The 24,410-nt window shown below is 41.2% G+C and overlaps 1 protein-coding gene across 2 annotated transcripts in view; it reads left to right on the top strand.

Annotated features, from left to right (window-relative positions):
* TENM1 (teneurin transmembrane protein 1) overlaps nt 1-23,866 on the top strand; it is a 210,061-nt gene extending 186,195 nt beyond the window's left edge. For both annotated transcript variants that reach the window (XM_026035944.1, XM_026035943.1), the window contains 8 exons: nt 983-1,493; nt 6,735-6,907; nt 8,628-8,863; nt 14,509-14,805; nt 18,479-18,866; nt 19,564-20,784; nt 21,228-21,370; nt 22,774-23,866. In XM_026035944.1, coding sequence (XP_025891729.1) covers nt 983-1,493; nt 6,735-6,907; nt 8,628-8,863; nt 14,509-14,805; nt 18,479-18,866; nt 19,564-20,784; nt 21,228-21,370; nt 22,774-23,532 — 3,728 coding nt within the window. In that variant the 3' untranslated portion in view covers nt 23,533-23,866. The remainder of the gene's footprint in view (nt 1-982; nt 1,494-6,734; nt 6,908-8,627; nt 8,864-14,508; nt 14,806-18,478; nt 18,867-19,563; nt 20,785-21,227; nt 21,371-22,773) is intronic.
* The last annotated feature ends 544 nt before the right edge of the window (nt 23,867-24,410 follow it).

Genomic DNA, 24,410 nt, shown 5'->3' with positions numbered 1-24,410 from the left:
AGAGGGGAAAAAAATGTGAATTGTCTTCCAGAGAAGGTGGGTTGCTGGCACGGTGCTGTAATGACAATCCGAGTATCCTGTGCATTTCTAAGTGATGCTGGCTTCAGTTACTGATATGGTAGCACTGTGCTAAATAGGATCTTGCTCAGGAAAGAGGATGAAGAATCAACTCTCAGTGCTGAAAAATTATGGCAAATCTAGTGATTGTGCCAGTGCCAGGTTGGTGAAAGGCATGGCCAGCTTGTCAGAAACACCAGCTAATTTGTGCATTCCCAAGGCTTTGTTCAAAATCTCCAACTAATTTAATTTCTCTGTGGAAGGAGAGCGATTCAAATAGTAATGCGCTTTTCTCTAAGTGTGAGCTTTAATACTCTTTTTTGCTACTAGTAGAAAATCCTGCTCAGCAAAATCTTTTGATGTGTGTGTCGGTGCTCATGATAGTGAAAATGTCCTCCTCTAACCTTAAAATGCATAGACTAAACTACCAAGTGATACTGAAAGCAATGCTTTTTCAAAATACTTTTCGGCTAATGTTTTGTTGTTCTCCTGCAACGTTGAGGTTTTAGTAAGTATAGACTAATATATGCTTCTATTGTCATTTCAGCTGATTTTTTATTTTCTCTCTGATTTATTTATATCATGATCCTCCTCTTACTGTGAGCCAATAGACGAAAGTAGAGGATGGAACTACAGCTGTTCTATTTGTTTTTCTTTCACATTTTACCAGGTAGTACTCCCTGAACAGCAGGATTGGGAGTTAGTAAAAATGGAGTAAAGGAAATAATTCTATCTTATTGTTTGTCTTCAGTGAGACTGGTTTAAAATTACGCCATTTTCTGTAGTGGGGGGTTAATTCATTGGAAGAGGATGCTGTTTTATTGACTTGTAAATGATACTGAATAGAAGCAGTGTGGCAGACCTAGGCGTTCAGGTAAAATATAGACATTACAGATTCCTAAAATACTTGCTGTTTTTGCCGTAGGAGATGGTGGATATGCCAAAGATGCAAAGCTGAAAGCACCTTCTTCTCTAGCCGTCTCCCCCGATGACACGCTCTACGTAGCAGACCTGGGCAACGTCCGCATCCGTGCAGTGAGCCGAAACAAGGCTCATCTCAGCGACATGAATGTGTATGAGATCGCATCGCCGGCAGACCAGGAGCTCTATCAGTTCACCATCAATGGAACCCACCTCCACACGCTCAACCTCATAACCAGGGACTATATTTACAATTTTTCCTACAGTGCAGAAGGGGATATTGGCACAATCACAAGCAGCAATGGTAATTCCGTTCACATTCGCAGAGACACGAGTGGCCTGCCCCTGTGGCTGGTGGTCCCAGGAGGCCAGGTGTACTGGCTGACAATAAGCAGCAATGGGGTCCTGAAAAGAGTTTATGCCCAAGGCTACAACCTGGCGCTGATGACATACCCTGGAAACACAGGACTTTTAGCAACCAAAAGCGATGAGAATGGATGGACAACTGTGTATGAGTAAGTCCCCGTCGTTATAAGGATGTTATTTGAAATGAACGTTGAAATTTATTTAGATGGTTCTAGCAGTTTGAAAAGATTCCCTGCTACTAATGCTGCATGGTAGAGGACAAGCAGTTCCTCTGTATAGGCTTGTACAGGGCAAAAGATCAACCTCATGTGAAAGCTCTGTAAGCAGCACCCGTTAAGTGTAGCAGAGACTACCTGAAATGATGCTTCATTTTCACTTTGTTGTTTGTTCATCCCTATGATGCTTCATTTTCACTTTATTGTTTGTTCATCCCTGTTTCTCTAAATGAAAATATAAATAGAGAATTTCTTTGTAACTGAATAAGAAGGGGCAGTATGTAATATGAAGCAGGAATTTGCAAAAATCTTGAAGCAGGTAAAAATATGTGTCTATATATATGTATAAGGATAATATTCTCACAGGAGAAAGGGATGTCATAAAGAGAGACTCTCCAAGGAAGCACTATTCAAAGGCAAGGGTAAAATGGCCTTTAACCATAGGGGAAGAGGATATATAATAACAAAGGGATGTTTAATAAGAGGATTGGGAATGGCCTGATAAGCAAATGCTCAGGAGAACCCTGATGACTTCCGAAGGGCAAGCAAAGGCGGTTGAATACACTCGTCTTAGAAGAGCTGTTGAACAGTGAGGACATCCCAGAACAATCCAAGATAAATGAACCCAAGAAAAAGTTCATATTTGGTTATAAAGAGGTGGGATGTGTCAGGGCTTCTCATTATTTACAGTAAATTATGTTAATCCCTGTTTGAGGATGTGGCAGCTGATTGATGGAAATGTTATGATGGAAATGTTAACATTTTGCTGTGAGTTCAGAGCTCTTCCAAGAGGATAATAGTGTCGCTTTCTGTAGGGTACAAGGCTTTATGGTCAAAAATTAAAATAAAAAGTAATCTAGGTGAGATGTGAACAGAAAACACACTGAGGAAAAGTAAATCACTGTATAAGTCTCCTAGAAGGGTAGGTGGGTAACCATCATCAGAGGTTTTTAGAATTACACTTTATTACCCTGCAAGGAGGATCAAAGCAGGGCAGGCTATTGCCTATCGCTTGGGATTTGTTTCTGAAGGGGATTTTTTTCCCATCCTGCCCTCCATTATTCTGCAAAAAACAGACTAAATTAACAGGGTTAACATAAGTATACACAATTAGAGGGGACCATCTTTGTCAATATGCTGGAAACATGGATCTTCCTGCTGCAATACTCATTATCAGGCATTTACTGATAGAAATTTAAATTATCATGCAGCAAAACATAGCTCACTGTTGTCCTGGTGCTGTTTTAACATTGATCTGAGGCTGTGCCTATTACATGCATAACTGAATCCAAATACGTGCTTCTTTGTAATAACTTCAGCGTGGAGAGTGACCCATTTAAATCACAACATGAGGATGGGATCAGTCCAGACTATGAATCCATGATGCTTTCAGAAAGCTTTCACAATAGCTCTAAGTCATGCATATTACTTCTTAAAATACTAAACATCATGTGTGGCCGGGCTGTGATTGTCACTTGAGGAGATGGGAGTGTTAGAGCAGATTATTTGTAGTCATGCGCTTCTCGGTGGGTTTAATCTTGCTATTCTTGCTCCGTCCCATTGACATTCAGTTCAAATCATTTCATGCAGTTATTGCTTAGGCTGTTGTCCTCTGGCAAGTTGTTTATTCAAGTATGACTCAAATACAGTGGGATCCTGTTTTTAAAGGATGTCACCTTCTTGCAAGTGCCTCCCATTGTATATAACACAAATTTCTTCACATGAAAACACCTGTGCTCGGAAGGATTTTCATTTTCTGAGAATAACTTGCTTGAAGATGAAAGCAAATTCCAAAATAATACAACACTTAAAACTGACATGAGAAACTTTGGCTTTATTAAACATTTTTCACACTTCCACTAGCTTAACTGTAGGCTGTGAATATGCAGTCCTCAGTGCTGCTTCACATTGCACAGCTCCTGCACCTTTGTGCACTTCTGCCACATGCCTGTTTGGAATTGTGATTTTCCTTGTCCCTTTTTTCTGAGCTGTTGTCTTCATAGAAACAGTGAATATGGGTTCACTATAGTGACAAGAAAAGTTGGGGATCTCCCTGGCTGCGTTTCCCCGTTTCGTTCTTTTGTTCTAGGTCCATTGCAACAATAGTTAATATCATAGCATAAACAGCAGCAAAATCAAATAGTGAAGTAATGCCATAAATATTTATTATCTGGTCCAAAATTTTAAGTCTCTTTTCTAATATGTGGCAATATCCTGAAAGACTGAGGTATAAAATGTTTTACCTGCTGCAGTCAGAGGAGCAGCTCACTACAATTAACCCTGTGCTGAGCGGGGCGGTTTTCAGGAGCTGGATCCCAGCTTTTGCTCTAAGTAGGTCACAGGACATGACGGTCCTTAGTCATTCTTTAACCAGACATTATTTTCCAGATAGGTCACATACGGAGCTGACATCTGGTTTCAGTTTGAAAAATAGATTTTTGAAGGGTTTCCTTCAGTATTTAGAGTGCTTCTGAGTTCCTATATCAACACAATATTGGAGCTAAGAGAATTTACCCTATAAGCAACTTGGAAATTGCTTGGAATCATCTTTTTTTTTTTTAAGCTAGATCTGCATTCGCTTCTAAAAGTTCAACCCATGGCACTGTCAAGCTGAAACAGGGGTGAGTTTGTTTAACAACACGTATCACACATACCTGGGAGTAGGAGCAAAGATAATGAACTGTTCAGAACATCTACCTATATGTCAGATTCGCTCACAGAGCGAAATTATTAAGAGGTAGAAAGCCACCTACAAAAGTACTTGTCATCCATCTACTCTAATCTGATGGAATGAAAGTACTGAAAGAGCTCTTGCATAAAATTACAGCTAATGTACAATTTTCAGTCATCCAGATTTTTTTAATGTTGGCTCATTAAAGCTGTAAAAGGGGAGAGGGGCATTAGGCCTCTATTAAATCAAGGACAAGGAAACACCTGCAAGAAACAACTCTCTGAAAAAATTAATTAGACTGCTTTCCCTTTGAAATGTTATAACTCTTAACTGTATGCTACGCTTAGAAATGCAAATGGATTGTGAAGATATATCCCCCAGTGTGCGTTTCAGATATTGGTGAGCACTTCCTCATGTGAGTACTGAAATCAATGCAATTATTTGCATGATTTAAATGGTCACTGAGGTGATTAACAGTGGCATAACAGGGCCCCAAATTAACATTAAGAAATATGTCATGATTCTACCCCTATTAGTATGGGCAGAACATTGCTCTGCAAAAATTGATTCCAAGTATACTAGTATTCATCATGTGAAAGGTGGTGGAATCTGTCCTGAAAGGACTGGGTTTCTTGGAGCAATCCGAAATTAAAAAACTTTTTAGATGGTCGTGCTGTAGAGTTTGTTACTGAGACACTCATCTGTGTTCTCATGGAAGTCAATGGGATGGGGAACACAAGGATCCATTGACACGTGTGCTGTTAGAATTGCTCAGTGGGTGAGCATTCTGCCATCCATAGCTACTCATGCCATTTTTCAGCTACACAGGAAGTTTTTGTGTCTCCTGATGAGCAGCTAGCTGCATTTCTGCCGAAAAAATCATCATTTCTGAATCTTTCTGTGGTTAGGTGGAAAGCCCAGGTGGACTAGCAAGTTTTCTCATCTGTTTGATCAAGCCATAAATGAAAAATAAATGATTAAATGAAAAGGAAATGAAAAAATATAGGTGACCAATGCTCATGGCATTTTCTAAATGATGACAAGCAGGGATGTGACTCAGTTTTCATCCCTGGATGTGGAAGCCAGTCAGTTCACACAGAGCCAGCATAAGGATGCTGTGTAAAAAACTTGCATGGTATGCGAGTGCAGTAGGAAGTGAAGGAGAGAGACTGTATTATATTTAACATTTGATGGATTCAATTGTCAAAAAATGCAAGATGTTCACTAGTTCTTTCTCCAGTATTTCATGTGGAAAGAACAGCTGCTCTGTTTTTCTTTTTTATATTGGGGAAAGGATACTTGTTCCGAAATTACTTTGGAGAGAAAGTGTTTCTTTCCAGACACTTTTTGTGACATGTATATTTTCTCTGAGGGAGATGAGTATCCTAAAGAAACGATGCCAACCTGGTGAAGTGAAGGACAAGTCCAGATCACCTGTTGATATGAATTGGAAGGGCTCCATTGGAGGCATTGGAGTTGTGCCAGCTGATACACCAGCTGAGGATTTGTTTTGTGAATGAGGGAGACAGTCACTAAAACATTAAATCTTAATTATGTTTTCCTTACTGCACAAATAGGTTTCAACCTCATGAACATGTGTTGGTTTTAGTCATGCAAATGGATCAGAGAGGTCTCTTGAATGAATAAAATGTGTTAGCATCAATAAGATTTTAAGATGGGAGACGTTAACACGTAACAATATCAAGCAGTGAGCATCGCTCTGTATTGTGTTTCATGTGAACCATCAGAAAGAACAAACATCTCTGTAGAACTGAAATACCCTTTGGAGACACTGTTCCAAATTCCTTGCATTAGTTATTCACTTTTCTGTAACATGGCCTGATTCATATAAGTGTCTCAAAGAGAAGGAATTTTTATAGAACTAGTGAAATGTAGGTTAACTACAAAGTTTAGATTCTGTTGCTATGATTTCTGAGGAGAGTTTTTGCTGATTTGAGTAGGCTCATTGGAATTAACATGTGACTAAATAGGAGTCAATCACTGCAGATCTCAATCCTGTTTAATCACTATTGCTACACCTCTGGTTGTCCTTTAATTTAGCATTCATTTGGTGTACTTCAACCTTCAGCAGCAAAATCCAGTCTTAGAACTGGATTTATTTTAACTTTGAGGTTGGAAAACGCCCTTTCTAGGGTGGGCGAGTTGCCTGAACACCGAGTGACCTCCAGCGGCCACCGCTTTGTATCACATCACAGCAGGGCCAGCCCTGACCTGCATGCACCGGTCATGAAAACGCTGGAGGAGGCTGAATCCTGTAGTTTGGCATCTCAAGCTATTTCCAATTATATTTTATCCAGATTCACCAAGCAGGAAATTACTGTACCATTTTGAGTAAATGAATGAACCATTTTTTCTTTTTCACTTACTGCCTAGTGTTGACAAGGGTTTTTGTTGTGGTTTTTTGTTTTTATTTTATTTTCTTAGGAGTATCTGCAAAGCATTAGTGATATATGTTCATGGCTCTTCAATGTCATGTATTTCAGATATGACTCTGATGGCCATCTGACCAACGCGACGTTTCCAACCGGTGAAGTCAGCAGTTTCCACAGTGATGTTGAAAAATTGACAAGAGTAGAGCTTGATACTTCAAACAGAGAAAATGTGATCACAGCCACAAACTTCTCAGCTACCTCTACAATATATACTTTAAAACAAGGTAATTAAGGCATTTCTGTTACTTCTTCCCTAATTGTTGCATTTCCAGCTCTAGACTTTATTGTGCTTTTAACCATTTGCCAAAAAAGACCAAAGCTGTTTCATTTGTTTCTTGCTTGCTTGTTCTCCTGGCATAGCTATTAGAAACCAACCACTAGTTAATTTTTTTCTCCAAGGCAGTGCTCAGTTCTGCAGATAGGTTCCATTTATTGAAATCTTCAGTCTCTCCAAACGTCATGTATGTCCTCTGGTATTCAGAGAAGTTGGAATAACCTACAATAGACTGAATTTTGTTGCTATGAGAAATACTGCTGGAGTGATGTGCTCCACTGACATTATGAGGCTGCAGTGCCTTGCTCAGCTCACTCTGGCCATGCTGCATCTCACAGCAGGGCTTGCAGGAAGGACTTGGCGCAGTTCCACTAGTGCCTGCTGCTGGGGTGAGGTTTGGAGTAGGCCACTGCAAACATCATAGTATTTCTGCTTTATTTTCAGGACTGCTGTAGAAAAGCTTTCTAACCCTGAGCAAGTTACAGAAATTTTCTCTCTCTCAGCTTTTAATCTTTAAAAAAAAAAAAAAGGAAGAGCTCACCTCAGGTGGCATTCATTCATTCCTCTTCACTGATGCGTTAGAGAGAAGGCATTGAATAAGTGGAGAGAATTATGCTTTATTATAGCATCATATCACCCGTTAGTCTTTGGGTGACTGCATCTGCTGTTTGCTTCTGCTGGTGACTGCATGACTGTGTTTGTCCTTAAATATGCAGCTTCTGAAGGTTGGGATGTTACCAAATTCTGTCTCAGGAAAGCGCCTAGCACACTGCAGGCAGCACCAGAAATAAACAGCCACTGTTGCGGCTCTCCTGCTTATGAATTCATATAATTTGCATATTTCTATATCTCTGTGGAATGTGAAACTGTAATGAAGCATCCTGTATGCAGATGTATACAGACACCTTGTATCTGACAGAATGTCTCTTTTAATGCAATGTCTATGACCTTCAATTTCTGACATGGCCAAATGTTTTTTACGTAATCATGTCCTGAGAGTTGCCAAAAGAGGTGCCCGTCCTCCAAGGTGCAGTCCTGCAGCCCTGGGGGTGCTTGCTGTGGCACCACTGTTGACCTGGTTGTTTCTTTCCCAGCTCTGCTTCCCCAGTGCCCCGTGTGCATCAGGCTTCAGGCTCATAGCTGGTCACCACTGCGCCTGAACCCACTGCGTCCTGTTAGTTATGGTAAAGAGGAGACCTTTTTAATATAGTGATACCAAGCGAAAAGACCAAAAGGGGAGACTAGTCCTCATCCTAGACATTTGTGAAAATAGCTTTCATACCTTACCTTAGATATTCAGTGCATTCATTCATTTTAGACAGTATCATATTCTGTTGGCATGGCCAAACATGCTAAAATCATCAGAATATCGGTGGTCAAAACCAAGCTTACAAATTTGCATGTTTTTAGCCTGAAAGCAAAAGCTCTTTCTGTCTGCTGCAGGAAGCCTTCACACTGGAAATAATCAGGCCAAACGTAATAAAAAAGCTCTTTACAGATGTGAAGACCTGCAGGTTACAGGTTGCAAAAATCACACTGCAGTTGGTATGTATTCAGCTGTCTGTAAACTAGGGGCAAACAAAACCCTTTTTGCATCTAACATTTGCTTTATAAAGCTGTAGATCTGAACTTTCTTGTGTTTCCTGGTTTGGTTTGTTGTTTTTTGACAGATAACACGCAGAATATCTATCGGGTCAGCCCAGATGGATCTCTGAGAGTCACCTTTGCCAGTGGAATGGAAATCACTCTTAACACAGAGCCTCATATTCTAGCAGGAGTCGTCAGCCCCACTTTAGGGAAGTGCAATATCTCCCTTCCTGGAGAGCATAACTCAAATCTCATTGAATGGAGGCAAAGGAGGGAGCAGACCAAAGGCAATATCTCTACGTTTGAGAGAAGGTTAAGGGTAAGACTTCCTCTTGTGTAAAGTGCAGTGTTCCCTTTGAAAACCATTGAACAAAAACCAGGTTGAAATATTTTACTTTATAAGAATTGCAATGGAAAGTATGTATCAATGATGGGCCCCAGCCATGAATTTCAAAACCAAACTCTACCGACTCTCACAGGGATGTTTGATCTCTGTTTGATTTTCGTTGTTAGACTTGACCTGAAGACATAATTACTTTTTTTATTCTGCTTCTTTTTCAACTAAGAACTTAATTATGCCTTTGGAAGAAGCTGTGAGCAAAGGACGATGCATAGTTAGTCTGGCACAGCAGCAGACTTGGAACAAGGTTCTGTCTCCCTCAGATCTCACTACCCTTTTCTCTGCTGGGGGAAATAGCACGTGCCAGCCTGTGCATGATACAGGTGATTTCTCAGGGCACCCCCCAGGTGTCCTGGCCAGTACTTTTCCGGCGGGCAGCAATGCAGAGCTTCATCATATATGCAGACAGACTGTTTATGTTGCTCTCTACCTCCTCATCCTACCTGTGATACAGTTTCAAACCTCCTCACTCCCACTAGCCAGCTTATGATATGGCTCTAGCAAAGAATTATTTTAACATTGCATCCATGAGTTGTATTTGTTTTCCTGAGAACTCACAGATTGCAATGACAGATGGTCAACATTCAGCATTTAATTAGCTAGACCAAGGTGGCAGAGACTGTTACCTTGCTGAAAAGGTTTTTGAAGAAATGAGTTTTGTTTATCACATGAATACTCCTGGAAACGCCTGTAATGATAGTAGGACTATCCAGGACTACCCCTACCCATTTTAGATTTAAAAATACTGCATTATTAACCACAGACTATCTGGATAGTTATATCTTTCTAAGTAAATCTGTTAGGTCTGAAAGTGTGCAATTGGGTGTTAAAATTTCTGGATAGGCTTTTGATCATCAGACCCTGCCTAGTTTTTTACTCAAAAAGTGCGCCAGATTAGTTTTCAGTTGTGCTTTTCAGTTGTGCTTCATTTCAATTGAATCCAAAACCCCAGGCTTGGCTAATCTGGCCAGACTGTCCTTTGTGTGTGAAGCACCTGTTTGAAAAGGCATCTTTCAGACTTCAGTCACAACTGTTTTGTAAGGAGCTTGAAAACAGGCAAAGGCTTCATTTAGTTTTTTTTGACCTTCCTTTTCTTGCCTCTTCTCCATCATGGCATGAGCCCTCATAGCCAGGGATGCTGCTGAGCAGCTATTTAACCTATTACAATGGCAAACATATGTGCTACAAGATGGCAGGATCCAAGTGATGGCCTCATGGCTCACTTTACATAATCAATGCATTCTGTATAGTTTTGTGCTTGGAGAACTTCATAATGTTTGTTTATTTAAGTTGTTGTTCTCAAGCAGGAATTGCTTAATCAGTCATCTGTTCTGCTTATGTTGCAAGGGTCAAATTATTCCTGACAGTTATGCTCAAGACATACTGCATTCTGCACAGTTTTCTTATAATGTAATTTATATTTTCTATTGCTAAAATTGATTACAGGTTGTTTTAACACATTTTCCCTTGCTTCTTGTTTCTTAACATTTCATGGCAGAAGGGGAAAAAGGGGGGAAGGAAATTCACAAATTGGTCAGGATTAGATGGATCCCAGCTGCAGACCTAAAATACATGATTTCATCAAAATATTACAAAACTAATACAATCCAGAGGTCAAATGATAGTCCTGTCTCTCAGCCTCGTGGTGCACAGAACCACTAGTGTAATAGACTTTCTCCCCCTTAGCCATCCGTGCAGTGACACGATCTGCAGTGTAAGAGCCTTTGATGTTCTGCTCTCTCAAAATCTCTGCCCCTCCAAAGGTGTCCGCTAACAGCCGAACAGTTGGATGTTGGTTCTGCAGACCTACAGCTGTCTTTTTATACCCACCCAAGATTAAGGGGACTTGGATTGACCCTCCGTACTCAAAAATATGTCAACTGCCTGTACGACAGGTTTTTCCCTTAGCCTTGACTGGACTGAGCTCTAAGAGCATCTCTTACCAAGGGCTGAGGGCTGTCATGGGGCAAGGCTGGAGACATCTGGTTGGACAGAGAAATTGAGGACTTGACAGTGGAAAGGAGAAGCATTCTGAGCATAGGAGATGCTGTGTAAATATGGATGAGAAAAAAGGGACAAGTAGCCTGTGGAGGCCAACAGAGAGGACGTGGGAGGATGGGTGAAGTGTGTGGCTCAAGGTGGTCAGCTTTAGTGCTGAGACTTTGGCATGGGGGGCCAGTGAAGTAGGGAGTTGATGGGGGCATGAGGAGCGGTGCCGCTGGAGAAGGCGAGAAGTAGCAGTAGCATTTACCTGGGGTAGCTGCCTCTGCTCGATGACTTGGTTATAAAAGAAAAGACACAAGAAATCAGTAGCAAAATTACCATCATACCATGTGTTTGAAGCAGCAGGTCAAACAGTGAAAGGGATTTCGGGCTTATCGTTGACAAATCCTTGAGTATGACCCAGAAAATAAAGGTAGAAGCACTTGTGCTGGTTGAGGTTCTGGTGAGACCTTGTTCAGAAAACTTCTAGCAAGTCATATTTTGAAAATAAAGGTAAGCTCTTAATATTCCATGGTTAGCACAATAGGAAGTATGTTGGAAAGTGTGCAATGTAGGGCAAAAAGTCCTGAAGTACTATGCTGAACTTTGAGAATATATGCAAAAAAAAGCTCTGGGCATTGGACCAGTTCTCAATGGAAATGAACAGACTTGCAGGAACCCTCAGTAAAAGAGAAAAAAAGCACAGTGGGAGAGTTTTCTGAAAGGAAAAAAAAAAAAAAAAAAAAAAAAAAAGAGCTTTTTTCCCCTCAAAAATTCAGGCTTAAAGATGTCACTTAAGGATCAGTCCTGATAAAGTAATTGAAGCAAATGGTTTGAGCGCTCAGAGGTATAAATTAGAAAGCAGGTAACTGGGAATGCGAAAAAAGATGACCTAGTTGAAAAGAAGAAAGCTTTTCCTTCTCTGCCACTTCCTAACATTTTTAATTCTTAATCACAATTAACAGACATCTTGAAAGGATGTCATCCTGTTAGTATAAAATCAGTTTTGGAAAAGAGGCCACTGTTAGCAGGTTCTGAAAAATATTGTAGAATTTGTGTTTTAAACTGAAATTACTGCCTGGTGTGAATTCCCTGTTCCAGAAATAGAGCAAAAATGAGTGTGTTAGCTAAAATGCTAGAGCAGACATCTAACGATCTCAGTATCTGACTCAATGGGAGAAATGGGAATTAATCACAGCTTTCCTTTAAGTGCAGAATTGCCTGCCCTGGTATTTCCTGAAAGTATATAAAACAGTCTGTAGGCATGTATGCATTTTACATTAATAATAAATCTATCTACAATCAGGCATTTCAATATCAGTCTTAATCTAGCAAGACTTCTTTTTTATCAATTGAATCACTATTTTAATTGACTTCTGAAAATGAAGCAAAGGCTGTTGTTAAAGCCAATGAGCATGGTGCATAGTAATAAACTCATTGGAATTCAGCTCTGCTCACTCCCATCTTTTGCATAACTTAGAAGGAACTTGGCATTGGATACAGTCCAGGGGTTTTTAAGTGAATATCTACTAAATCGGATTCTTCACTGGTCTTTCTTTCTTATGCGTACTGTTTTTCTTTTTTAGATAACAAAATGGAGATAATGCATTGGCCCCAATTCAAAAAAATAGGCTTTGGTAGATACATTTATTGCAGTATTTAAGAAATTATTCCCTTTTATTAGCAACTGTTATAGTAATCCTAAGGACAGGACCTCCCGTGGACCCTGAGGAGCTGCTGTGTATCAGGTTACTTCCATTCAAATCAAAATACAGACAGGAAAGTAATATAATTGTCTCCTCCAATTTACACATTTTAGATACTTGAGATTTGAGAGCTAAACTCAAGAATGATATACTTGTGTGATTATTTGCATTGCAAAGCTTCTGGCACTAAAATTAAGGAAAGCATAGCCAAATAATGTTGTAAAATGTATAATAAGCATATCTGTTTGTGAAGCACTAGTATGATTATTGAAATCAGCTGAATTTTGTCCCTGTTTTCATCAGATGAAATTCTGCTCTGATGTAGCTTCTAGAAACCAGCTCTTCCTAGCTTCTACATGAGCTCCTTTCTCTCGTAGGAGAACCTTACTCCTTTTAGATGCCCTAGAGGAGTCATCTTGCAGAAATCATGAAGAAACATAGAGATGAGGACTGGTGGCCATGTTTTACCCATCTTGCTTAGAGATCAGATTTTAAGTTAAATCTTGTTTAAGGAAGTAAATGAGACATAAAATATGGAATACAAAGGAAATAATAAAATATACACATATCTATTTTAACTATGTGAGGTTTTAAATACTACTCTTCTCTATGAATTCTGCATCTATTTGATTTTCATTCTTACTGATTGCATCATTCCTGAAATCTAGATTGCAAGAGATTTGTATTCAATATTTTCCTGTTTATTGTCTGAATCCTGCAATAATAATTATAATAATAATAGCAATAAAAACATTAAATATCTACATAAATAATAAATGAATATGAGTGAGGATATATCCCCTGCTTGCTTTTTAGACATTTTACCACCAGTAGTTTTTTTCAGAAGTTGCAGGAAATTTGCAAATGAATACATTATCATAAACTTCCTCCATCAGACTGTGTACAAGCAAATATAGTCGAACCGAGCGTCACATTTTACTTGTGCTCCTTAAGAGTCATTAGAACATAAATTCTAATAGTTACAGCAGTCCACGGGGGTATGTAGGTATTTTACAGATATTGTAAATGAGCGGTATTAAAGCTAGACATGTGTGCATATAAAACCCCAGGAATGGTAGTTGAAGAAAGAACACCTGCTTCCTCTAGATTTTCAAATTATTTTGTATCTAAAAACAGAAAGAGGAAAGGAAAAATGTTCTTTCTAATCACTACCACCATATGATCACAGCTTGAATTATTAAACAGGCATCTTAACTGTTTCCTCTCCAGCTCTGCCTGCTGGTGAGAACCAAATACTGTGTGAACACCAAAAGTGGCATCCTCTCTGCCTTGCCATTTATTCTTTGGAATAGATTAATACAATGATGCTGAAATATAATGAGTTAATACAATGGGCATTGATCTGAATAAGACAGGTCGATAAACAATATTTTAGGGTTCCCTAAATTATGATCCACATTTTAATGGAATGTAATATTAATAGTGACTGCCCAGTGACTTGCATGATTTAAGAGGACAGATGATGAGAGCACCGGATAAATATATTTTGTCTCTGGGAATCAGGCTCAGTGTTTGACTGGACTTTTCCCACTGGAGCATCGTCCCCGCACCAGTGTGAGCTGCACTGGCCTCGCAGGCAGGGTGAGAGCTGGTCCGAGCCCTGGCCCTGGGCTGCTTTTGGGACCAAGGAGAAGGGCACCCGTGAGCAGCGGATCATGGATCCTTTCCACGTGCAACTTGTTGTCGGCTGTTCTTGATCCTCCTATTTCCCTTGAGAATATTTTTCTGTTTTCTCGTGCCTAGTAAGCACTGAATTCACAATTATACTGTTAAACTATTGCACGTTTTAATTGCGGTTATTATATGTAATTAATATGCATTGTTTTTCTGACCTTGTTGTGTCTTTGTGTTTAGGCCCACAATAGAAATCTGCTCTCCATTGATTTTGATCATGTCACCAGAACAGGAAAGATTTATGATGATCACCGAAAATTCACCCTTCGGATTATGTATGACCAGACAGGCCGCCCAATTTTGTGGTCACCCATCAGCAAGTATAATGAGGTCAATATCACTTACTCACATTCTGGATTAGTGACCTATATCCAAAGAGGAACCTGGACTGAGAAAATGGAATATGATCCAAGTGGGAACATTATTTCCCGAACGTGGGCAGATGGTAAAATATGGAGTTACACATATTTAGAAAAGGTAAATCATATTTTAAAATTTTTTAAATGATTGAACCAAAGTGAAAATGTGTTTTAATGCAGATGCTACATTGTGAACAATGTTATAAACATACCTAGCAAGAAGACTTACGACTTTTTAGACAGAATAATGAATATGATTATTATCTTTGTACTGAGATTATGACAGATTATGCCAAAATCATGAGACAGTGACTACAAGCTTGTAGCTATTCAATGCTGTCCTGAAAAAGAAAGACTTTTCCTATGGAGAGGAGTCCTGTAGTGTTTATGAGGGCTATTTGAGCAGAGATAAAAATAAACCTATATGAAATCAACTATTTCTCTGCTTTTTCAGAGGCTTCATGTGCAAATGGCCTGACAATTGTAATTATATCTATAGGCAGTAATCAAAAAAATGCAGGAATAGATGTGCAGTCTGAGGAAAAGCTGCATCATGTCATTCATCTATTGATGCATCTCATTTGATACCATCCCTTTCTCTCAAAGCAAAAACGGCAATTTCTTAATTCTTTCAGAACTCAGTGTGAATTTTTATTCAAATAGTGCCCTCTTAAACTTTTATTTAAATAGCACAGACTTAAACTCTCCAATATACCCTGTGTTTGCAACACATTTTCTCTGAACCTGTTAACCACAGGGAAAGGATAGAAGGGGCAGGTGAGGTAAAAGTGATTGGGGTAATACACACAAGAAATCCAATGGCTTTGAAGTTATTTATATATTTAAAAGTTCCAAATGTGTACTTTTCAGATAAACTTTGCTGTACTTATTTTGAATGTATTTAAGCCTGATCCTCAAAACACTTGAATCTAACCCAGAGAAAAATGATTCACACTGGCAAATGCATAAAAAATGTAATTCCTTCCTTGTCTGCATGCACAATGGCTTTTGCACTTGTTAACAAGATTGGCAAACCCTAGAAACTTCAGAAGTTTGCTTCAGTTGAATTTGTCAGGGCTTCTTTTGTCTGCATGTTCTTCTGCAAATGCACATGAACAGGCATTTAGTACAGCTTTCAAATATTTGGGCATGTGATTCCGAGGATCTTTTGTTTCTTCTTTGCACCTAATGGACCGTAATGTTGGAAAGATTTATCCTTTTTATCTTTCCAAACCACTTTGTCCATAGCTTATAATGAACTTATAAATAAGCTACATAACCGAAAACTGATATGCTGGGCTTCTGCACAAGGGGGCAATTCCTGAGCCTGTAGGAGCAAATGGCAAAAGCCTCCTGGTTCAGGGGGACACAGGCCTAGTTGGAGCTGTAACTTGTCATTAAAATTCTTGAAAGTCATGGACACCAGGGACATAATCTCGCAGCCATTTAATGTGCCTTCATCACTGTCTGCTACAAAGAAAAACGGATTCTTGTCAAAACTACACATGAAGATACCATTTTGTGGCCCCATTACAGTCAATAGCTCATTGCGTTAATTATGTAACGATTGTTAAAGGTTGCCTGAAACCTCACGAGACCCAGTGATTCCTTTTATCAAAAAATCAATTATGTAGCTCTCTTCCACTTTTTAGGTATTTACTTTTTCGTTTATTATCATTCTGCGAGTTAGTTGTATGGCTTCATGAATCTCTCTTTTCCAAGGTTAGTCACAATAGTTTAAATTTTAAAAAGCACTATGATAGTGGTACTGCAAACGGGTTTTACTGATCACATTGAGTTTCCCTTGCTTTGGCCCCTCTCGGTAATTAGTTAATGGCCATATAGAGTGTCCTGAGTTCTCGGAGCTCGAGTGTGCAGCACTGCTGTGACAGCCAGACGGATCGAGGGGCCCAGGCCCGTGCAGGTGGGACAGAAATGACATCTAGTGGCTGCACGCCGCGTGCCGGCGCGTTCCCAGCAGAGCTCCGAGCCATCCTGTGAGCGCCGTCCCGACACGGCGCGGGCCAGCAAGCGGAGGTGTCCGGCTACACTTGCCTTCGTAAACCGTCAGAGTTTGGGGTGTTTTATGAACTGCCCTCTGAAATCCTTTAAAGCAATTAAAGCCCTATTTGGGTAAATAGTTCAAAAATCAATTGTAATGTTATTGGGGTAAATGGGGAATTACTTTATTTCTCTTTGTAGTATCCTCTCATGCTCTTGATGGGATATTAAGTCTCCAACCCTTTTAGTGTTGTCCTTTTACTATCCTGAGCAAAAGTGGAAAAGCCACAAAATACTGCAAAAATGGCACACAGGGGCACTAAAGTTATATTAGAGATGTTTCTGATCTCGTTATTCATGCTCTGTCAATGGCAGACAGCTTAAAAACAGGCCCGGGAGCTGTATACAGAGCGAGGCATTGCATCGGTGTGAGGAGAGAGCTCAGCTGGTGCTTTACTGCAGACTGGGGACCGGGAGCTGAAGGTGAAAATAAAACAAGCCGTGTATGTTAAAATGCTTGGCAGACCAGCTCAAAAGCAGTCAGAAAAGCCTTGGTAGGAAGGCCTGTCCAAGGAAGCTGCGAGCGGCATGTGCGGGTGCTCGCTGGCTCGCGCGCGGGTGACAGATGGCCCTCGCCAAAGGCAGGAGGAACCACACGTGGGGAGGGCGCAGGGAGCGCGGCCGAGCCTCAGCCCGTCCTCAGCTCCTGCAGGAGGCACCGGGCATTTGTCAGAGCACAGCGGCTCAGGCCAAAGTTACTTAACCCGTTGCAGGCTTTGATATTTTCTCGACATAGGTTTTTGAGCTAAGATTTCAGTTGTGCAAAAGCACAGGTTTGTTACGGGCCTGCTGGAATTGGGCCAATGTTTAAGCTTGGATTTAAGCTTGGATGCTGTGGTGAGGATGTTCAGGGCTCAGGTACAGCCGAGCCTCTTGTTAGAGCCGGGTGAAACGCTACAACGTTCTCCATGGGTCTTCCCCCTGTCTTTCCCTCGTGCTACTTTTGATAGTGACACTTCACCACTCTGCTTGTACTCTGCATTCTCTGAGCTTACCCCTGCCTAATGGAAAGGGTTTAGGAGTGCAGACCTGGAATTTGCACAAGAAAAGATGTCTGCCATGCTTGCACGTTCATCTACCAAAAAAACAAACCAGGTGTCATTGATGAGCCATGATTAACCAACACAGGGCAGTTTTGAAGTACTGGTACAGAAATTATATTCTTATAAAATACAAAATGCCAGAGGTAGAAGTAGTTTCACCAAAGAAGCTGCAGAATGTTTTGATCCAGCTGTAAGCCCGGAGCTGCTCTGCCACCAGAGGCAACCTGCCTTTCGTAGAAGACATACAGAGGTGTACATCTATGGTAGAAATATGCACAGTGCCAGTAAAAGCTAAACGCCTCCTGCACACCATCTGTACCATTGCTGGAACAGATGCTCCACCTGTGCATAGAAGGGAGCGGTTCCCTCTGTTTTTGCTTCCTGAGAGAATGACCTAAATATTTCAGAGCAACACAGCAAGCCAGCGTGTGGCTGAAGTGCTACTGAGAGCCACATCTGCCTTCCAGCTTGGGGTCCTTGCATCTTGACTTATCGTCATTCGCTCCTTGTTCTGGGCTGCGGTGATGGCTGGGTTTCTTGGAGCTTTACTTCGGGTCACGCAGGCAGTAAGAGCAGACTCCAAGACTGGATGGATGTTTCGGTGTCTCCTTAATGTTGAGGCACTCACTAGATTAAAGGCCCTTTGCTTGCGGCACCACTGACGCTGCCGTTGCTGTCTCGTTGCAGTCGGTGATGCTCCTCTTGCACAGCCAGCGCCGCTACATCTTCGAATACGACCAGTCCAGCTACCTGCTCTCGGTGACCATGCCGAGCATGGTGCGCCACAGCCTGCAGACCATGCTCTCCGTGGGCTACTACCGCAACATCTACACCCCACCCGACAGCAACGCGGCCTTCATACAAGATCTTACCAGGGATGGCCGCCTTCTGCAAACGTTATATCCTGGCACAGGGCGCAGGGTCCTTTACAAGTACACCAAGCAGTCCCGGCTCTCCGAGATTCTTTATGATACTACCCAAGTCACCTTCACCTACGAGGAGTCTTCTGGGGTTATTAAAACCATACATTTGATGCACGATGGGTTCATCTGCACCATCAGATACAGACAAACAGGTTGGTGTAACTGCGGCTACTTTGGTAAAGTTTTGGCCTTGATTCTGCTAATACCAACATCACTTGCCTGACTTGAAATTCCATTATTTTTACATATAAAAGTCCCTGTTTTTATGTTTCAGTAGAAAAATACGTGTGTATATCTCTGTGTCTCTGTCCACAGGCCTATATAGCTGTCCCATTTGAAATACGCAGTTTTCTTTTTATTGTTTGGTATGGTATAGCTCTTCTAATGTTTGGTTGTTTTTATTCCACTGTGTAGATCTCTGCTAAATACTAAATCAAGTTGTTTTATTGTTTGTATTTTCAAGTTTCTCTATTTATACCAGAACATAATATAAATTCAAAAGAACTGTTTATAGGAGGAAGGAAAGCACCACGTAAAATTAATTCAAGTTAGAATTATCTTGTAAGTAAGCAGAAATCATAATTATGAATAAAATCACATTAATTTAAACAAACATTTATAAAATATAAAAATTTCGAAGAACAAGCGTTAATAAAGATTTGAATAAAGATTCGTGAGAGAATGATCTAACATTCTTAATGGTACATTAAGAATGGTACAGTCTGAGGCAGTCAGGTATTATCAAGAGTCAGGCCTATATTTGAGTTCATGAGTTGTCTTTGTTAGTTCTGTAAGTATACTGTAATAGTTCATTATTTTGCTTGTTTTTCCCCTATTTATTATGCACAGGTCCACTTATTGGTCGCCAGATCTTCAGGTTTAGTGAAGAAGGGCTTGTAAATGCCAGGTTTGACTACAGCTACAACAATTTCCGTGTCACGAGCATGCAGGCCATGATAAACGAGACTCCTCTCCCCATAGATCTATACCGTTATGTTGATGTCTCTGGTAGGACCGAACAGTTTGGGAAATTCAGTGTCATTAATTATGATTTAAACCAAGTTATAACCACCAGTGTGATGAAGCACACCAAAATTTTCAGCGCTAATGGCCAGGTGATTGAAGTACAATATGAAATTCTTAAAGCTATTGCTTACTGGATGACTATCCAGTATGATAATATGGGCCGTATGGTGATCTGCGATATACGTGTAGGCGTGGATGCCAATATAACAAGATATTTCTATGAATATGATGCTGATGGCCAGCTTCAGACCGTGTCTGTGAACGACAAAACCCAATGGCGTTACAGCTACGACCTTAATGGCAACATCAACTTGCTGAGTCATGGAAATAGCGCTCGCCTCACTCCTCTCAGATACGATCTTAGAGACCGCATTACCAGACTTGGAGAAATTCAGTATAAAATGGATGAAGATGGTTTTCTGAGACAAAGAGGCAATGAAATCTTTGAGTACAACTCTAATGGTCTGCTGAGCAAAGCTTACAATAAGGTTTCTGGCTGGACTGTGCAATACTGTTACGATGGTCTTGGAAGACGGGTTGCAAGCAAATCAAGCCTAGGAGAACACTTACAATTCTTCTATGCTGATCTCTCCAACCCAATAAGAGTTACTCACTTGTACAATCATACTAGCTCAGAAATAACATCCTTATATTATGATCTTCAAGGTCATCTCATTGCAATGGAATTAAGCAGTGGGGAAGAATATTACGTTGCATGTGATAATACTGGAACACCTCTAGCTGTATTCAGCAGTCGGGGCCAAGTCATAAAAGAAATCCTGTACACTCCCTATGGAGAGATCTACCAGGACACAAATCCAGATTTCCAAGTTATCATTGGTTTCCATGGAGGCCTCTATGATTCTCTTACTAAACTAGTGCACCTGGGCCAAAGGGATTACGACATTATTGCTGGTCGGTGGACAACACCAAATCATCATATATGGAAACACCTGAACACCGTCCCACAACCATTTAATCTCTACTCATTTGAGAATAACTACCCTGTTGGCAGAATCCAGGATGTTGCTAAGTATACAACAGGTAAAAGTAACATATCTCTTAAGAAAATACAGTATTGGATCAAATTCCTGTATGAATCCTAAGATTTCAGAAGTCATTTGCACTCATCAGAAAATACCATTTGGCTCTGCTATCATATGGAACTTATCTATTTAGATATTAATTATCTATTCTTAGATAATTGATAAAATAATTGATAGTTGTACGAGCTGCTTTTCTATATGCCAAAATCAGAAGAAGAATGGAGGCAGCATAATCTGATTTTTTTTTCCATTTTAACTAGAAAGAAGGTACACTATTGATTTCATTACAGCTATGTATTTTAATCAGATCATTTGTTTTCCTCAATAAATGCAGAAACAAGTGCTGAAAACATAAATTGATGTAAAATCATTACTTCTACATAGCTGTCATTTCTAAGATTTACGTGTCTCATTGCTAGGATGCTTTGTTTTGTTTTGTAGACATTGGAAGTTGGCTAGAGCTGTTTGGTTTCCAGTTGCACAATGTACTGCCTGGATTCCCAAAACCAGAGATAGAAGCTTTGGAGACAACGTATGAACTTTTACAGCTTCAAACAAAAACCCAAGAGTGGGATCCTGGAAAGGTTAGCAGAAACTCTGGCTGTTAAATGTTTCTACCTCTAAATTTAGGAAGATTTCTCAGAAAATAATGGAAACAACGTGGCAGTTTCTTGCAACTCGATGGGCAAGTAGTCTGATGATGCTATCAAGCTGAGTGTTGTCACACTGCTTACTGACCTTGCAGCAGGGTTGTAGGGATAGGCTTGCAGGAATATGGTGAGGAAACCTTGCACCTGCTTATGGGGAAACTCTGCAAAATGCAGGGGGGCTGCACGGGTGAAAGAGTAAAAGTGGTGGTATGAGAATGGAACAAATCAGGCAAAATTTTATGGACTTAAACAAGAAAACACATTTTCACCTTGGATCATAAAGGTGACACAGCAGGATGTGCAAAATCACTGAGAGTGCAACTTCACAAGCCTCTGCAGAGCTTTTCTGCAGGAAAACAGAAGTTTTGCTGTTGCGAATTTGTAGGGGGGATTGAGTGGACTTTTTTTCATGTGTAATGCTCAGCCTGGCTCCAGGGCATATTGTGCCTGAGGAACAGCCGCACAGAAGGTATCAGTGTCCAGCAATCCATGAAACTGCCACACGTCCACCTACCCAGAAAGATGCCGAGCAGGTGTTCATGTTTTGCATTTAAACACATGAGCATCTGTGAACAAAATAGCACATTTTAAAAACAGGAGGGAAAAGAGATACCTTTCCCATTCATAGGTGACAGCACAAAGTGCAAAGGGCTGGAGGGTCGGAGCTGGTTCCAGATTTAGGAACATGTCCATGTAAAATTCTCACAGCTGAAAGAAGATATTACAAAAGCACAGAAAGAGAGCAGTGACAGAGTGCTAAAAGAGAAAACAGATGGTTGAAAGGGGGTTTTCGTATCCTCAGTGGGCAATAAGATCTACAGATCTTATGTACTCGCCTGGTTCCTATTGTTCTGTTGTCTTGAGACCTTCACAGTCTGCTTTCCTTAAGGAATGAGCTGTAAAAGATGCTGTTGCTATTTTACAGAAGACATAATGAGACGCACAGAGACCAAGTGATTTGTCTGGAATCACATGACAGGGCACAGCTTTGAATTTGAGTTTCCTCGAGCCTACAAGCTGAAAGACCAGCCATTAGAATAACAATTCAAGGAGGAGAGGGAGAAAAAAAGAAATAATAAACATGAAAATATTTGTGATAAACACCTTTTCAGTTATTTGATTCATGGAAACTAAAGAGTCCAAGAGACAGAAAGCAATACCCAAGGCAGTTAGAAGCCTTGTGCATATAGCCAGGCTCTGCATTGGTGAATGACAATTTGCAAGCAGACTTACAAGATCCATTCTGAGCAGTTAAGGGGATCTTATAGGGTCTATGAGACACTATAAGCAACTAAAGAATTCCTCTGCTTTAACTTTGTTGGCATTTTCCTTTCCAGACTATCCTCGGTATTCAATGTGAGCTACAAAAGCAGCTCCGGAATTTCATATCCTTGGATCAGCTGCCCATGACACCCCGGTATAGCGATGGCAAGTGCTATGAGGGAGTGAAACAAGCCAGGTTTGCAGCCATTCCCTCAGTTTTCGGAAAAGGCATCAAATTTGCCATCAAGGATGGCCTAGTGACTGCAGACATTATAGGTGTTGCTAACGAGGACAGCCGGCGCATTGCTGCCATCCTCAACAACGCTCACTATCTGGAGAACTTGCATTTCACCATAGATGGCCGTGACACCCATTACTTCATCAAGCTGGGGTCTTTGGAGGAAGACTTGGCGCTCATTGGCAACACGGGTGGGCGGCGCATTTTGGAGAACGGTGTCAACGTCACCGTGTCCCAGATGACTTCAGTGATCAATGGAAGGACTAGACGGTTTGCCGATATACAGCTCCAGCACGGCGCACTGTGCTTTAACGTCCGGTATGGAACAACCATAGAAGAAGAAAAGAACCATGTCTTAGAAATAGCCAGGCAGAGGGCAGTTGCACAGGCCTGGACTAAGGAGCAAAGGCGGCTCCAGGAAGGGGAGGAAGGGATTAGGGCATGGACCGATGGAGAGAAACAGCAGCTTTTAAGCACTGGGCGGGTACAAGGCTACGATGGATATTTTGTTTTATCTGTGGAGCAGTATCTTGAACTTTCTGACAGTGCCAATAATATTCACTTTATGAGACAGAGTGAAATAGGCAGAAGGTAACGAAGAAAATCTCTGCCTTTGCGTCACCAAAGACTGCCTGTTTTTAAACATAAAATGGTTTATTGTATTGGTTTTTCTAGATCAGAACTCTGTATATATAAATATAGAGGAAAAAAAACATATCCAACTGCCTTTAAATGTGACAGAAGATGGTATTTTAATATTGTTCGTTTAACTCTGAGATGACAGTGAGATTTTTAGTTCTCGTGTGGCAGTATTCAAAGGTTTCGAGGCAGAGCGCCAGGCGGCCGCACCTCACGCGGTGCCCGAAACTCGTGGGCTCTGCTGTCTGCTAGAGAAACACGTCCTTTCTGTTGTTGATTTTAATTCACCAGTTATTCAGAAGGTTACAGGGCCTGGTTCTGCAGCCCGTCTCTCCCAGGTAGCCGGTGTTCCAGGGAGCTGTCCCACGGAGTCAGGGGGTGGCACACAAACACCAGACCAGCAGAAACTGCCTCGTTGCTCTCCAGCCCAGCACACGTCACTCTTCACAGCGGTGGTGCCAGGGATTTCCCAGCCTGGAAAACCCAGCTTGCGCTGGATGCAGCAGCACGTGAAGCCTGTCCCCAGTGACACGTAGCCACCTCTCGTGCTCGGTGCCCACCTTGTGTCTGGTTTGGCCTCTCCTGAGGTCTTCTGTGGGCACTGGCTCTGCTGGCGCCAGGGGAGCTGCTGGGTGCCGAGGTGGGCAGGGTCACAATGCGGTGCCGGGTCCAGCCGCTCTCAGAGATGGACAAAACTTTCTCTGGTAGCACTGAAGCCAGCGGGAGTCTCTCTGGATCGGGCTTCAACTCGGTGCTTTTGGGACAACCTCTGTTGCCCAGCAGGGAGGGTTGCTGCAGTTGCAGGGGTGCTGAAAAGCCCTGCGGGACCAGTGT

The sequence above is a fragment of the Nothoprocta perdicaria genome, unplaced genomic scaffold (genome assembly GCF_003342845.1).
Source record: "Nothoprocta perdicaria isolate Ctin4 unplaced genomic scaffold, notPer1 scaffold_17, whole genome shotgun sequence".
Classification (NCBI taxonomy): Eukaryota; Metazoa; Chordata; class Aves; order Tinamiformes; family Tinamidae; genus Nothoprocta; species Nothoprocta perdicaria.
The sequence above is the reverse complement of the archived record's forward strand: the minus strand, read 5'-3'. Positions and strand labels throughout refer to the sequence as shown.